We start from the raw sequence: 14923 nt of genomic DNA on the forward strand, positions 1-14923 counted from the left end.
TTCTGTTGCTTGGTCATAATGTTGTTGTGTTTCTAAAATCTACTCAGCTGGTCTGAGACGTTTATCTTTTACATTTGGTGGCGCTGTGTGAAATGTAAAAAAAAGCCTCAGAGAAATATTTCTGGGTGTTGTTTTGTATTTTTAGTGATGATGGAAATTAGGTTAATTATTTTCCTGTTAATTTAATTGTTGTATAATTTAATGAAGTCACTCAAACTCAACTCATGTAAGTCACTTCTTGGAGAGTCAAAAAAAGCAATGTTATGTGCCAGAAGGTGTATTTATTTTTAATTAGGAATTTCACAAAAGGTTTTTTGTTGATGTTTGTTTTTGCATGCAGAGGAGATGGATGATTTGGGATAATAATGGGATGTGGAGTCTTGCACATGTAGGTCACCAGTTTGAATCCCTTCCAGATTCCTAGTGAATGGAAGTTGTTAGGACTTGGAGCAGTTGTCAGATGGAATGTAAAATGTAATGGTCTCAGTCCAGTTCCTAGTGAACAGGTGTCCAAATCGGAAAAACTTCTGCCATCATTGACACTAATTGGCATCCTTGTTGGCAGTCTCTGCAGAGAAGCCAGTAACTGAATGAGCATGACACCTGCACTTTACTCTCACCTTAGTGGTGGTCATTGCAAGGCAGGGTTGAGGCAGATGGGCGAGATGATAGAGGTAAGCTCACCTTGCTGCTGCCTGTGCTGTAATTTTGTTAAACCAGCACTATATTCACTTAAGAAATGCAGTAAACGGTATTTATTTTATGCAGCACATTGTCACAGTTATCATAAGGCTTTAGGCCCCAGAAATGCAATTACTTCATTTATCGTTGCTCAGGCCGATTGTCTATGGTAGTCCTGCTATGGGTGAAGTGAACTCTGGTTTGGTGCACAAAGAGTTATATATGCTAGCAGTGACTTCAATTAAAAATAGTCAAGTTCTGTGAACGATTTCCAATACAGTGCCCTGAGAATTTACCCCTCTGATCTTTGCACTGTGAATTCAGCTTTATTTACTGAGAGTCCGCTTGGTTTTAATCCTGAACATGGGAGGACGTGGGCTTGAGTTTCAGCATTTTTGTTTTTGACTGTTGATATTGATCTGAGAAAGGTAATTTATTGGAAGAAACTTTTATCAAGAGGCAATTTGAAGTGCAGGTAGAAACTGATGTTGTGTCTGACTTTCATCTGCATGCTGAAAGGCCATCCTGATAGTAACCTTTTCACTAGTAATATCCATCCATCACTGTAATATCTGAACACTTACATACTGCACTGTCTGCTTAGTAGAGAAGCTTCATAATAAACCTTAACCTGAAAAGCTTGATTGTGTCATGAAAGCTCCCTGGTTTATTTAAAACAGCAACAATAGAAAAGTATTAAACTAATATAATTAACTATCTTCATAAGTGACCTTCCATAACGGCCTCTTTGATGCAGCCCCTGGCCGCGAGTCACAAAACAGCTTCTTATCCATATGAGTCACTGTCTAGTAAAGTTTAGTCTGCAAAGATTCCATTGTTGTGTCCTGAATGAACGTTGTACACACACACACACAAGGCCACACAGCAGGGAAGGGAGCAAAAGTCATAGGAACAGCACACAAATCACGGAGCATGTGAAGAGGTCAGACAAGTCCATGCCAGCATCTCCTCCCACCATGGCGCTGCCTCCATCCCCGCCAGAGTGCACAAGCTGAGCCACACACAATTGTCCCACACACACACAACTAGGAGGTGGCCTGCCAGAGAAAGCAATGGCTTGGAAACACCCAGTCCGCACAAGAGACCGTGTAATCACCTATCTGAGCAGCAGCAAGACCCCCAGCGTGGCACTTGAACCCCACCATAGAGTGCATCCACAGAGGGAGGGAGCAGCCAAATGGAAGCTAACCGGTTGTGTGACATCCCACGATGGCATTGCTGAGGGGTGGGGGAGGCTCAGAGGAACCATGGAACAACACCACCTCCACATGAATCTCTAACCTCCCCAGGCTCCACTCCCTGGCTTCGTGCTGCCCCTGACCTTGCATCCTGAGGGTGGTTCTGGCAGAATGGCAGGTCTCCGTAGGTTAGCTCTACTCTCCTCTTTATAGGGGTCTGGGCCTCTTACAGAAGTTCTCTCAGCTGATGTTTGCTCACTGAGCAAATCCTGCTTGCCTTCCTCAGATGAGTAGAATGACTGAAACCAATGGCACAACTTGCCTAAGATGAGCTGGATAGATCTGTGTATATTCCATATAGTTTTTCCTTTTTGATGTACTCAAATTCAAAACAGATAACACAGGAGCAGCTATCAGGAAATGAGGTAACGAAAAGTTCAGCATGATCTCTCTACCCTGCCTGAGTTCTCTTTAGCCTCACGGAAATGGTGTTATCCTCTTACTTTGTTAGAGAAACGTGTGTCATGAATGACAAAAACTTCCCTATTACTTAACCCCTCTGCCTGTTCCGCCATGTCACTGACAACCTTCAGCTAGAGATGCAGTTCAAGGATGCAGTTTCCAGAGTGAAGCTTTACTCTTCCTTGAATTTAATGCTTAACATAGCAGACAGTGCAGCACTATTCTAGGCTTTCAGTTTGATTCTAAGCGATAGTTTTCAGAAGCAGCATTTGGAGATGAAACTTGATACTCAGAGTAGATGAGCCTAAAACTGAACCTCTTCTAAATGGAAGACAGATCTCCTCAGCACGGTGAAAGGAATGTCAACCTAATACAAGAGAGGCTGGTTGTGTAGCGGATTGAGCATGTGGCACTTGGCAGGTCACTATGTGCGCTTGGCAGGTCACATTTACATTGTGTGTGTGTGTGTGTGTGCGCGCAAGGTGCCTGAAGCAGTCCCACTCATTAGGGTTACATGAGTGCAAAACCCTGCACATGCACGTTTTGTAAGCCTTTGTAAAACCGGGGTTCTTAATGGCAGTTTCCCCACCTATAAATTGTGAATGATACTTTCCTGCAACAGGCAGGTGTTGTGGGGTTAGTTAGCATTTGGGTACCATGCGTTGGAGATGTAAGTGCAATAACTACTACTGAGGACTTAAAAATCCCAGCTTCTCTTTTGGGTGACCCTCCTCCAACAAGTCCAGAACTCTGTGTTCAGGGGCATCATTTGCTATGGGGGAAGAGACACAATTGTCCCCCACACACACACACGTTGATTTGAGCCTTCCCCAAACTTTTCATAGGTCTGTATGCTCCTTGGTTTGCCTTCTGGCCCCGACTTTGCAGGATATAATATAATCACATAATGTTCTGCATGCTGATAGAACTTTGCCTTCCCTCTCTCCAGAATTTTTCTGAAATGACGCCCCTAACTGTGTTTATAGAGATTGCAGAAATGCACATGTACGCATTGCAAATGTGAACGTGAATGCAATGGCGGTCCTCTGGTATTCCTGCCTGCTGCATTCTTTAGAGTATGTGGGATATTAAATGAACACGAATCCTGTTCCCTGAAGTGTTGGGAAAGCAGAATCCTCTTCAGCTGCAAAAGATATAACCAGGCTCGAATGCAGAGGGCTTCTGTGAGACATGAGTGCAAATGCCCCAATTCATGTGCATTTGTGGTCTCAACAAACCCCAGCACTGTGATTATTCAGCAGGGCCGGCTCTAGGTTTTTTGCTGCCCCAAGCACAAAAAAACCCAAAAAACCTCTGAGAGCGCAACTGCCGAAGGGGAAAAAAAAAGCCTCCCAGAATGGCGCCCCTGGAATTGTGCCACCCCAAGCATGTACCAGGTTTGCTGGTGCCTAGAGCCAGTCCTGTTGTTCAGAGTAGTCCAACCCAAAAGGACATGACCTCCACCTCAAGAAGCTCACAATCTAGATCAGATAAAGAATTCCGAGTCAGACATGCTACAAGACTTGGGGTGGGGTCAGATCTGCCAGAAATATGGGGTTAGCACTGAGGGGATTGGTGAAAGAAATGAGTTTTCAGAAGGGGTGTGAGAACAAGGAAAAGGAGGTCATTTGGTGCCCTGAGTGTCAAGTGTGAACAGCAACAAGGATGAAGATGCAAAGAAGGCAGTTAGGAGGAGTACAGAATATGAAAGTTGCAGGAGAGGGGGATTGTAGGCAGAGGGAATATAAGGAAATTAGAGCAGAGCTGCAGGCAGGGGCAAGGTTGTGCAGGGTCTTGAAGGAGAGGGCAGGAAGCTTGGAGCTAACGTAGAAGGTGAGAGGCAACCAATAAAGGATTCAGCAAAGTGACTAGAAACAGGGCTGGTAATCTCACAAGGAGAGGCTTTCTCTCAAGATTTCTGTTGCTTTCTGCTTTCAGCTAGTTTGAAAACTGTGTTTCTGCTTCTGACCCTTACTGAAACCAAGCCAATACACTGGCAAATGGGGGGAGAAGGGGAAAGAGAGAAAAAGTAAGTTAGGGTTGATATTTGAGTAAAGATGGGCTTGAGTTGCAGTAATCAGATGTGGACCCCAACCCCTTTTTTCTCCCCCAAAATGTAAGTGGCATTCTTATCCAGGATTTGGGTCAGAATCACATCTAGTTTTGAGCTTGATTTGATTCAACCAGTTCTTTCATTCTTAGTGGAATCAGAGTATTGTTCTGGTTTCCTACTGGTTGGGCAGAGAAGGGTTAAACTGAAACAAAGTTCACTCCATATTTCAGTTAAAAGGACATGCAAGAGAGAGAACATCGTAATTTAGCAATGATACATGTCAGGCCTGTGTAGTTTGACTCACCAACGGTTGTTTGCCCATGTTTCCATAGGGTTTGACACCAGCATACTACCAATCTGTAAGGATTCATTAGGCTGGATGTTCAACAAACTTGATATGAACTATGACCTCCTCCTGGATCACTCAGAGATCAATGCAATTTATCTTGATAAGTATGAGCCATGCATTAAACCCCTTTTCAACTCATGTGACTCCTTCAAAGACGGAAAGCTTTCTAACAATGAATGGTGTTACTGCTTTCAGAAGCCGGGAGGTAAGTCGTTCCATTAGGTAACGTAAAACTGATCTATAATTCATTACTATGGATGCTAAAATAATGGTATGGAAAATGTAACTTGACAAAATGTCTTTTCTATTATTATTATTGTTAATAATATTTACGCAAGACAGCCATCACCATACATTTTGGGATGACGATAAGAGGCTTTAAAGTATGATTCGGTGGACAGAGCATTGGACAGCATGTTAAGAGACATTGGGGTATTTACAAACTTGGGAATCACGTTTAGACACCTAAATAGGAATGGCCAGATAAGTGTTGAGCAACTTGCAGCTGCCACTGAAGTCAATGGGAATTATAGGTGCTCCTTGTGTGGGAAGTTCAGGCTATTTATGTAGGTGCCTAAATATGGAATTAGGTACCTAACTTTAGCCAGACAAATTTAAAACTTTTAGCTTAATTGTTACCATATTCAGATTAATATTTGAGAATAAATTATACATTTTAAATCCTTATAGTTGTCTTGATAAGTTCTGGTCTCTCCTTTTCACAAATATGTAGTGGGTTTTTTTAGGATTTTCTAGGTTTCAACATCTTTCTTACATCTTGACTTCACTTCCATTTATCTTGAATTGCTGATTCGTGGCCCTCTTCATTTAAAAACAAAAGGCCCTTTTCTTTATCCCTGGTGAGAAAGGGCATTGTATAGCCATGGCAGATACTGTTGATTACATGTAATTCACTGGTGAAACAAACAAAGAAGCAATCAGATTACTGGCACTCCCATTCAGGAATTAGTTCTGTTGCTAATAGAAGGCTTATGAACTTGTGTTCTTATTAATGTGGAAATTAGTCTATTAGCAAATCATAAATTAGAAGCCTGGCATTATTTCAGTTTGATGAAGGAGAAGAAAAAAATGTTTAACAACCCAAATGGCCCCAAAACACTATTATTAAGTATAGTGTGTTTTGAATTTTTTAATTAGTAACGCTAATGACATACATTTGTTTTGCAATATATTACCAGCATATGGGGTTATTGCATTCCCAGGTGTACAGTAGACTGTATTTCATGTAAATAGTGAAGCCAATCATTAGAGAGTCTGTCCGGTACCATCTGGAAACTGACTTTCATACATTATATCTTAGGTCTCCCTTGCCAGAATGAAATGAACAGGATTCAAAAGCTAAGTAGGGGAAAGAGTCTGTTGGGTAAGTTTGATTACATGCCATTCATTTCAATAACTAATTAAAGCTCTGTGATTATTGTAACGTGACGTGCAGTTATCATTTTTCAATTAGAGATTAATATTTTGAGCCTGTGCCTGATGTTTCATGAAATAATGAGATGTCAACATACATTTATGGCAACTAATTCAGAACAAATTTATATCACCTCACCAAAAACATGAATATTATTCTATATAGGTTCTTACACATGCTTGGCACCATAGTATCTGAGCATGTAGATGCAAAAGAGAGTATTTTTAATTAAAATCTCCTGTGACTAGTTAAAAAAAGCAGAGTACATAGATGAAGAGAGTTCAGATTCTTCCAATTATAAGATTAAAAATACATTTATTGGACTAAAATTTTGTCTAACTGCACATTTAAATGTTTCGTTCTTCTACTTCCTGTTGGTGATATTGAGCTATGAGATATTTTGTGTCTTTTTTTAAAAGCTGAAAAGTCAGACTGTTAAATTGATAACTGCATACCATTGAAACCTCAAGATGTTGTGTGGACTGCAATCTATGTAGCATTATTGTAGTGCATCTCCAGTTTATTAACTTATGTAAGGCCAAATCACACAGGATGGTTATTGGCAGCAGTTAGAGAAAAAAGACTGAATTTGGCCACAAGACATCAGTGGGAGTTTTACTTGACTGAAGATTGCAGATATAAGGACTGCAAGATTTGCCTGATAATCAGCAATGTATATTAAATATTTAGCAAGTTTTAATTGGGAAAAATACAGAACATACAAGCTGACTAAGTGTAAGGTGCATAGCTGTTTGATATCCTATTCTGACTCACAAAGATTCAGATTAGCAACGAAAGTAAAGACTTTGGAATTATTCCTGAGAATTTTAGAGAACACTAGGATAGGTAGAATAGCCAGCAAATGGTTCTGTTTGCAGATTGTTGCACAGGTGTTTGCTGGTCTCTCTCTCTCTTTTTCATGGATGCTTTTATGGATGAGATTTTCAAAGCCACTTAACAGAATGGATTGACCAATTCCTATTATTTTCTAATGGGAGTTGGGCGTCCAGGTCCATTAGACAACATGGAAAATCCAGCCCTACATTTCTTCGGTCTTTATTTTGTGCAGTATGAAATAAATGTCAGCTAGGCTGAAAAATGGTTTGTTCTAACACATGGGGAAAATAATGGCTATTCACACAGTGCTTAGAACATACAAACATACAAATAACCTCCTTTTCATGCCAGTGGGGTCAGATCAAAATAGCTGGAGTAAAATGACAGAATAACACTGGTATAAAATGTTCTCTTACCACAAATAATTATGTCCATCTACAATATATATTTTTTAAAAGGAAGGGGGGAAAACGGCTCAATTCAACAAATCAGTAGATTTCTATAATACTTTTCTCTACAGGCTAGAAGAAAATATAGAAAGGAGGAACTCTCTGGTTCAGTTAGCAACTTGAAAGTCTTCCCACATAATAACACCCTTCTGAGAGCCTCTTATTTGATCCCATTGCTATTTAGACAGAGTAGAACAATGTGGATTTTTTTCTTGTCTCAGTTGCAAAATCATGCAGGTGGAAAAACAAAACATACACATGACAAAAATGCTGCTTGTAGTAACCAAAAAGATAAAGATATGAGCGGCAATGAGACTGTTCTTTAATTATTCTCTTTCTCTGATATGTAAAATGAAGTATTTATATTCTGGACACTGCGCACAAGGAAGATTTCTGTAAACTTGTATTGGCTGAAAAAATGAGGAGTTTGAGAATTTCCCCAAAGTACTTCAAAGCAATTGTCATTAAATATGTTGCATTGTTGAATTTGGAGACTTTCAAATGCAGGCCATCATCCCAGTGTTTTGAATTAAAAAGTAAACAGGCCCATTAATCTTTTCCTGCCAGATTTACCTAGGGGGCAATTACACGTAGAGACACTACTTTCAAAGAGCAAAACTGGTTAGCCCAATTGTTCTCAACCTATTTACCATTGTGGGTAACATACACAATGCTCTCTGTGTTATGTGGGCTGCATCCACACAATATATATACCACCTGTATGGCCCTGAGGATGTCACATGGGCTGCAGCTGTGTGCCGATTGGGCCGTGAGTTGAGAACCATTGGTTTAGCCTGTTCACACTTCTCCTACATCACTAAGGTATCTACCCTCTGCTTTCGTCAGTATCTTCAAATTGGGTCTTTTCCTGTATCGATCCTGTGATATAACAGCTAATACAGGGCCTAATAATGCCTGCCAGCTCTGAGTTTGTATGCAGTATTCTTGTGGCCTTGTTGGTCCCAGGATTTTAGAGAGACAAGGTGGGTGAGGTAATATCTTTTACTGGACCAAGTTAGGTTGGTGAGAGAGAGAAGCTTACACAGCTCTTCTTTAGGTCTCAGCTTTGCTGTTAATTCTATATATGGTACTAGTCTGGCCTCCATCGCTGTTGTATCTGAGCACCTCACAGTCTTCAATGCATTTATCCTCACAACACCCATGTAGTTATAGCAGTGCTATCACCCTCATTTTAAAGATGGGAAATTGAAACACAAAGGGACTTGCCTAGGGTCACACTGGATGTTTGTGGCAGAACTGGGTTTGTGGGCCTCCCACAACCCAGCCTACTGCTCTAACCAATGTTTTCTATATATTCCACAATAGATGGCCATTGATTATTATTCATTATCATTACAATGGAGCAGTAGCAATGCCATACTTCAGACTGTGGCAGTGTTTTCATTCTGATAAGAGTGTATCATTTCTAGGGTGCTTTAAGCATACACAATGTTTTACAAAACAGTCACTGCTCCTCAGACACAGAATGGTAGTTGAAATACAAGAAAACCCAGAGCTGCCATCACAAAAGAAGATGGTTTGACGCAGAAGAGAGGAAGCAGTTGACTCCTGGATAATGGGAGGTTGAACCAGGCATAAGAGGCAGTAAGAAGATGTGAAGCAGAGTGAGAGCAGGAGACAAAAGGGGGCAGTTAGAGAGGAGGACAGATAACAAGAGGAACAGGGATGTTGAACACCAAATCAAGAAACACTCGATTGGCAGCCTGTTTAATTAACTCTTAGGTCTCGTCTACAACTTAGATCAACTTAGGTACATCACTCCCAGGTATGAAAAATTCACATTTCTGAGCACCACAGTTAAGCTGACCTAGCACCTAGTGTAGACATGGCTAGGTCAACAGGAAAATTCTTCCATCTACCTAGCTACCACCGCGCAGAGAAGTGGATTGCCTGCTTTGAAGGAAAAACCCCTCTGTCAACAAAACATCTATGCTGCGGTGCTACAGTCGCATAGCGGCAACACCATAGTTGTGCCACTGTAGCACTGGTAGTGTAGACATGCCTTTAATGTTAGAGATGGCTTCAAATCATATATGACCCTCACTCACTGGGGAAGGCCTTCAGATCCTACAGTGATGGGGGCCATATAAGCAGAGGGATTAGAACAGAAATCTGGCTCTGGCTCCTGTTCATTTCCCTCTTTATGATGGGCCATCCCAAAACCTGAGATCAAACTATCCCCCAAATGTGGATCTAAATCTAAATCACCTAAATGTTAAATCTAAATTCCAGACATTCAGGATTTGTGGTGTGACTCACCTTTAGTCAATGCTGTAAATGATTATTGTAAAAGAATGTTTTGTTTCATAGGAATGTAAGCTCTTGTCCCCAGCGGATTATTCCCTGTGTCTGATAAATTAAGGAAAAAGAGTGCATTAAAATGTGATCCTTACTCTGACAGCTGGGAAATATGAGCAGTGACCATAGTATGCAAGATGAGTTGCAGCCCCAACTCAGAGTATTTGCTCCTCCTCTAGCTACTTGATTTGCATCCACAACTAGCTATTCAAAGGCACTATTAAAATGCCCATGCAAAATTACAGCACACAGGGAAATCACCCCTATTCTGTGCATTGTTCTTGGTCTTCCTTTTAACTCCTAAATAAACAGGGCCAAATTCACCGAGGGTGGGGACTCCTTTCAGAACAACTGAGTTGTACTCACTTATGCTAACAAAGAGATTGACCCATTATTTTTGCAAATCTATCTTTTGCAACACATGTAAAGCATTTGTGTGAACATTGCACAAATGATACACACTGAATTTCAAAGGCCAGGGGAGATGTTAGAGTTTCTCAGAAAAAGTCACAAGAATTTTTTTTATATACATAATGCATCAATCATTATTTGGAGCCAAATCCTTAGCCGGTATAAATTGCTATTGACCCATTGAATTCAATGAATTTACACCAGCTGAGGATCACATAGTTTCATTGACTCTGATGAAGCTATATCAGTTTACACCCACTGAGGATCTGATCCTCTGTAATCTTCTTCAGGTTTGTCTAGTCCAATGCATGTCTTAGTCTTTAAATAAGAAAGGAAATGAGTATGAATAGGAAAAGTCCTTCTGGATCAATATTGAAACGAGTGACTGAGCAGTGAGTGAACTTAGAAAACTGTATGGTTCAACATGTCCACGCTATTATTGGACTGTGGGTAAATAAAGATGTGTCTCTGGTGATCATAATCTTTCATCTTCCTTTCAATTGTCCTGGTACATGAACTTGCTAAGACCACTGCTTCTGCTTGCTTGAAATAGCAAAGTTAATAAGTGTGAAAATGTTCTTGGAGATCAGGTCAGATATAGAAGGGTTAATGTTCACATGTTTCAATACTACATTTGTGACATTTAAAAATTAGACATCCACTTTAATATCTGCAGTGGGATGAGATGGTAAATTCAGAGATTCATAATGTATATATGACTGACTTCCCATTTCTCTGTCTTTTATATAAGTAATTGCAGAGCATTTGGGCGATGTTTTCTCATTCATTTTTTTCCATGGAAAATGTGGTAATAATAGCCCTTTTGACATATGTGAACAATCTGTAGAGCTGCTCCATACACTGAAGTAGAAGAGTTAGTATTGTGTGACCAGTAAATCACTGGGCTCTTTGACAAAGAGAAGAGATACTTTCTCAAAAATCATTTAAGACAATATGAGGTTGTTTTTCTGTGCCTGGAACAGAAGCAACTGGCAGGGAATGGAAAGTGTCTATACAGACCTCCCCTGGGAATGAAGCTAACTGATCTCCAAGGACATGTGGGATTTTTGTATGGAAGCACATTTGCATTATATCTGTTGAAAGTGGTGGCAGAAATAATACTGGCTTCTCTTGTCTCAGGAAGCAAGAATCCACCACACTCTGAAAGGCTAATGTGCAATGGTTTTGTTATGAGACAAATCTTTGGCTTTTTTTTTGTTTAGCCTCAGTATCCTACTGTCTCTCCATGAAAAGCTCAAGCATTAGTGATTTTTTAATACTTCTAGTAAATCTGAAGTTATACTTAAATTTGGTATGAATTAAATAACAAGCAGGTGGCTGATGCCTTGAGAGGGAATTATAATCTTGTGGAAGGACTCGTGATAAACAATAGAAAAAATGGAAATTTAAAATGAAACATGGAAATAATTTTGTCTTGGGTAGGGCTCCATATAGGAGGACAAGGTGTAAGAATGGCATTTTAACCCTGAAAGGAGGCCTGTAGAGATGTTAATCATTCAAGGATGTATTGTAGCTGGCACCAGTGCACACAGAGGGAGTAAAGAGAATTAAGAAATCCCGGTCCTGTGTGGTTGCATTAGGGCTATCCCAGTCCTTGTCTGGATCCTCAGCAAAGCCCATGCACAGCCAGTTGTCTTGTGAGCAAGTGAATGGGAAGGAACAGGGAGTGTATTGAGCAGTTATTCTGCCATCTCTCCCAGAAGCACTGGTCAGGAGAACAGGGGCATATGCTACATCCTATAAAGGGCTGATACAGCATACTCTCCCCTTCCCCCCAGGGGAAAAGAGGCACTGTGTCTCAGAGGTGGATCTCTGAGTCCCAGTTCTGCCCTGGGCTCCTCCTGAACAGTGCAACTAATGCACTATTCCTTACACAGGGCTGTCTCTAGAGCACAATCTAGCCATCATCCCATGCTCAGGGCACCCTTACAACCAGGAAAATGTACATTCTCATAAAATGTTCATATAGTAACATAACAAGGAGTCTAGTGGCATCTTAAAGACTAACAGATTTATTTGGGCATAAGTTTTCGTGGGTAAAAAACCCACTTCTTCAGATGCATAGAGTGCCTGCTCATTCTCTCTGAACGAACTCCCAGTCCCAGATAAAACTCCCTCAACCCATCAGGGATTTGGCAGGATATCTCGGGAGAGATTTTGAAAGGCACAAATGGATTTCAGTGGAAGTTAGGCACCTAAATACCATTTGTGCCTTCCAATCCCCCCTTCCTCCTTATGCTTAAATAACTTTGTTTGCTGGAGTAAAATTTTTCAGCCCTTTGTTTGCATAGTGAAGATTTTTTTAGTTCTGCTTTAATGTGTGAAGTTCAACTTTATAGATAAGTAATGCCGAGGGAATAATTCATAGTGAATAATTTACTCCACACCTGTAGCCTTTCTCTGCTTGCAGAACATCTATGAACGGATGGTGATTTGCTTGGAAAATGAGGATGATAACACTTACATAATTCACAGGTGTGTCGTGAGGCTAAATGCATTAATATTTGTCAAGTGCTTTGAGATCCTTGGATACAAAGTGCTCTCTACCTGCCATGTATTACTGCCATTAAGGGAGATGGAGGCTGCTAGACTTGAGGCAGCAATGAGATCAAGAATCTGTTTGAAAGAAATAAAACATAGCAAGCTTCTGCGAGAGATAAGAATGGGAGGCCACGTTTACAAGTCTAGAATGTATAGTTTCACTTTAAAATGGCACTACTTGTAATCAGAAAGGAGAAAATCTTACAGGTGCTTCAGAAATCAGGACCACTGTCTGGAATTTGAACCAATGCAAATGTTTACACACATACACATACTCCAATGGGCAACAAATGACTGAAGTCAACACCACTTGGTGCAAATATATATATGGAGATGGAGTTAAAATGGGAGCTTGAGCCAAGCTATCCAGTTTGAGTGTTGGTTTTGCAAATCCAGAACCTGATCCAGGACATTTTGTAAAACCAGAACCATTCCAGGTGGCTCCATCTGTAACTGATGCCATATTAAGGCATTTTAATGTAAACAAGAAACAGGACAACTACAGTCTATCTTCCTGCTTGATCCTGTAAAGACTAGGACTTACTAAGGATACTTTTGTCTTTATTCAGGTGTTTTCCTTCCACGGTGCAATGAGGAAGGATATTACAAAGCAACTCAGTGTCATGGAAGTACAGGGCAATGCTGGTGTGTTGATAAGTATGGAAATGAAATCGCCGGCTCAAGAAAACAAGGGACCGTTAGTTGTGGTGAGTAATAACCTGCTTCCCTAAGACAGCACAAAAATTAACATCGTTATAAGCCCAGAAATTGCTGTAAGATCAGCCATGATAACAAAAAGTGACAACACAGGAAACATAATTAGCATAGTCCCCAGTGTATTCCAATTCACAATATAAAAGTGTCTGTGTGCTCATGCACATACCTTTGTCGTGGAGCGTGTGTACAAGGGTATGAAATTGGCAATAACCACTGATAAGAAATGTTTTTGCTACCAGCTTGGCAAATGCAGTAGTTGCTATTAAAATAAAAGAGATGCGGTTGTTACGCCTGGTTATTGAATATATTGTTCCTTATACAGTCAAACCCACATTTACAGGGGCTTCATAAATCAGGGCTTTCCTAAGAAGGGAAGGTTTAACTATACAAAGTTTTATAAATTAACTAGCAGACCCTTTAAAAGTGCTGATACCACAGTGTTATTACACTGATGTAAAATTACTGCATAGCTCTATATAATCAGGCAAACAAGTGGAATTTCTTCAACGTGACTCAATGTAATGACAGCTTCAGTTGCTCTACTTCCAGCAAGAATAGAGAAGGAAAAGCTTTAGAAGCTCTAAAATGTACATGATTACATCCTAAGTTGCTATATCAGGGTCAGCGGATGCTTTTGCAGGAGCGTATGTGCGTGAGTGTACATAAAATCAAGCAATTGCAACATATACCTAGCCTTTGAGAACAATTTGCACGTGTGGTTACCAAAGATGGGCACGAAGATTCCTGTGTGCCCGCCTCTGTCCTCACCCCAGCCAGATACGCATCCAAAATAGGCAGGTAGCATATGTGTGCATGAGAAAGTGGATCAGTCCAATATCCCAGCTCCCTGGTGGCCTGATCCCAACCCACATGTAGACAGCCATAGCGCAGCCCCATCCCCACCAAGGTACCTGTGTAAATCAGTTGCACTGAGAGGGTGTTTCATTGTCCATGCACATTCAGTTCTTTGGTACTCTGCTGAGATGAGCCACCGAGGAAGCAGTTAGCGTTGATTGTGACAGGGATTTTCTGAGATCGACTAGAGCCGACTGGCCCATTTTTGACAAGACATTTTTTATGGAAAATTGCTGATTCATCGACAGCAAAACTTTTGGTGACTTTCTTGATTCATGTTTTTCTGTGGGGTTTTTTTTTTAAACAAGTAGTGCAATTGTCAATGTTCTGCCTCAGTATTTTCTAAATGAAAAATTCTGGTTTTCTGATTCAAAGCAACTTTTTGTTTTAAAAAAAAGCTGATTGAGATTAAAAAACAGATTTAATGGTCAAAATTGAAACACAGTGTTCTTCTTCGAGTGATTGCTCATATCCATTCCAGTTAGGTGTGTGCGCGCCGTGTGCACAGCCGTCGGAGAAACTTTTACCCTAGCAACACTCAGCGGGTCGGCTGGGCGCCCCCTGGAGTGGCGCCACCATGGCGCCGCATAAATA

The 14923-nt window shown here is 40.7% G+C and overlaps 1 protein-coding gene across 1 annotated transcript in view; it reads left to right on the forward strand.

Moving 5' to 3' along the window:
• SPOCK1 (SPARC (osteonectin), cwcv and kazal like domains proteoglycan 1) overlaps nt 1-14923 on the forward strand; it is a 511507-nt gene that overhangs the window by 471905 nt on the left and 24679 nt on the right. The window contains exons 8-10 of the mRNA XM_032780550.2: nt 4728-4949; nt 6066-6128; nt 13327-13464. Of these exons, the coding sequence (XP_032636441.1) occupies nt 4728-4949; nt 6066-6128; nt 13327-13464 (423 nt within the window). The remainder of the gene's footprint in view (nt 1-4727; nt 4950-6065; nt 6129-13326; nt 13465-14923) is intronic.

The sequence above is a fragment of the Chelonoidis abingdonii genome, chromosome 7 (assembly GCF_003597395.2).
Source record: "Chelonoidis abingdonii isolate Lonesome George chromosome 7, CheloAbing_2.0, whole genome shotgun sequence".
Lineage (NCBI taxonomy): Eukaryota > Metazoa > Chordata > Testudines > Testudinidae > Chelonoidis > Chelonoidis abingdonii.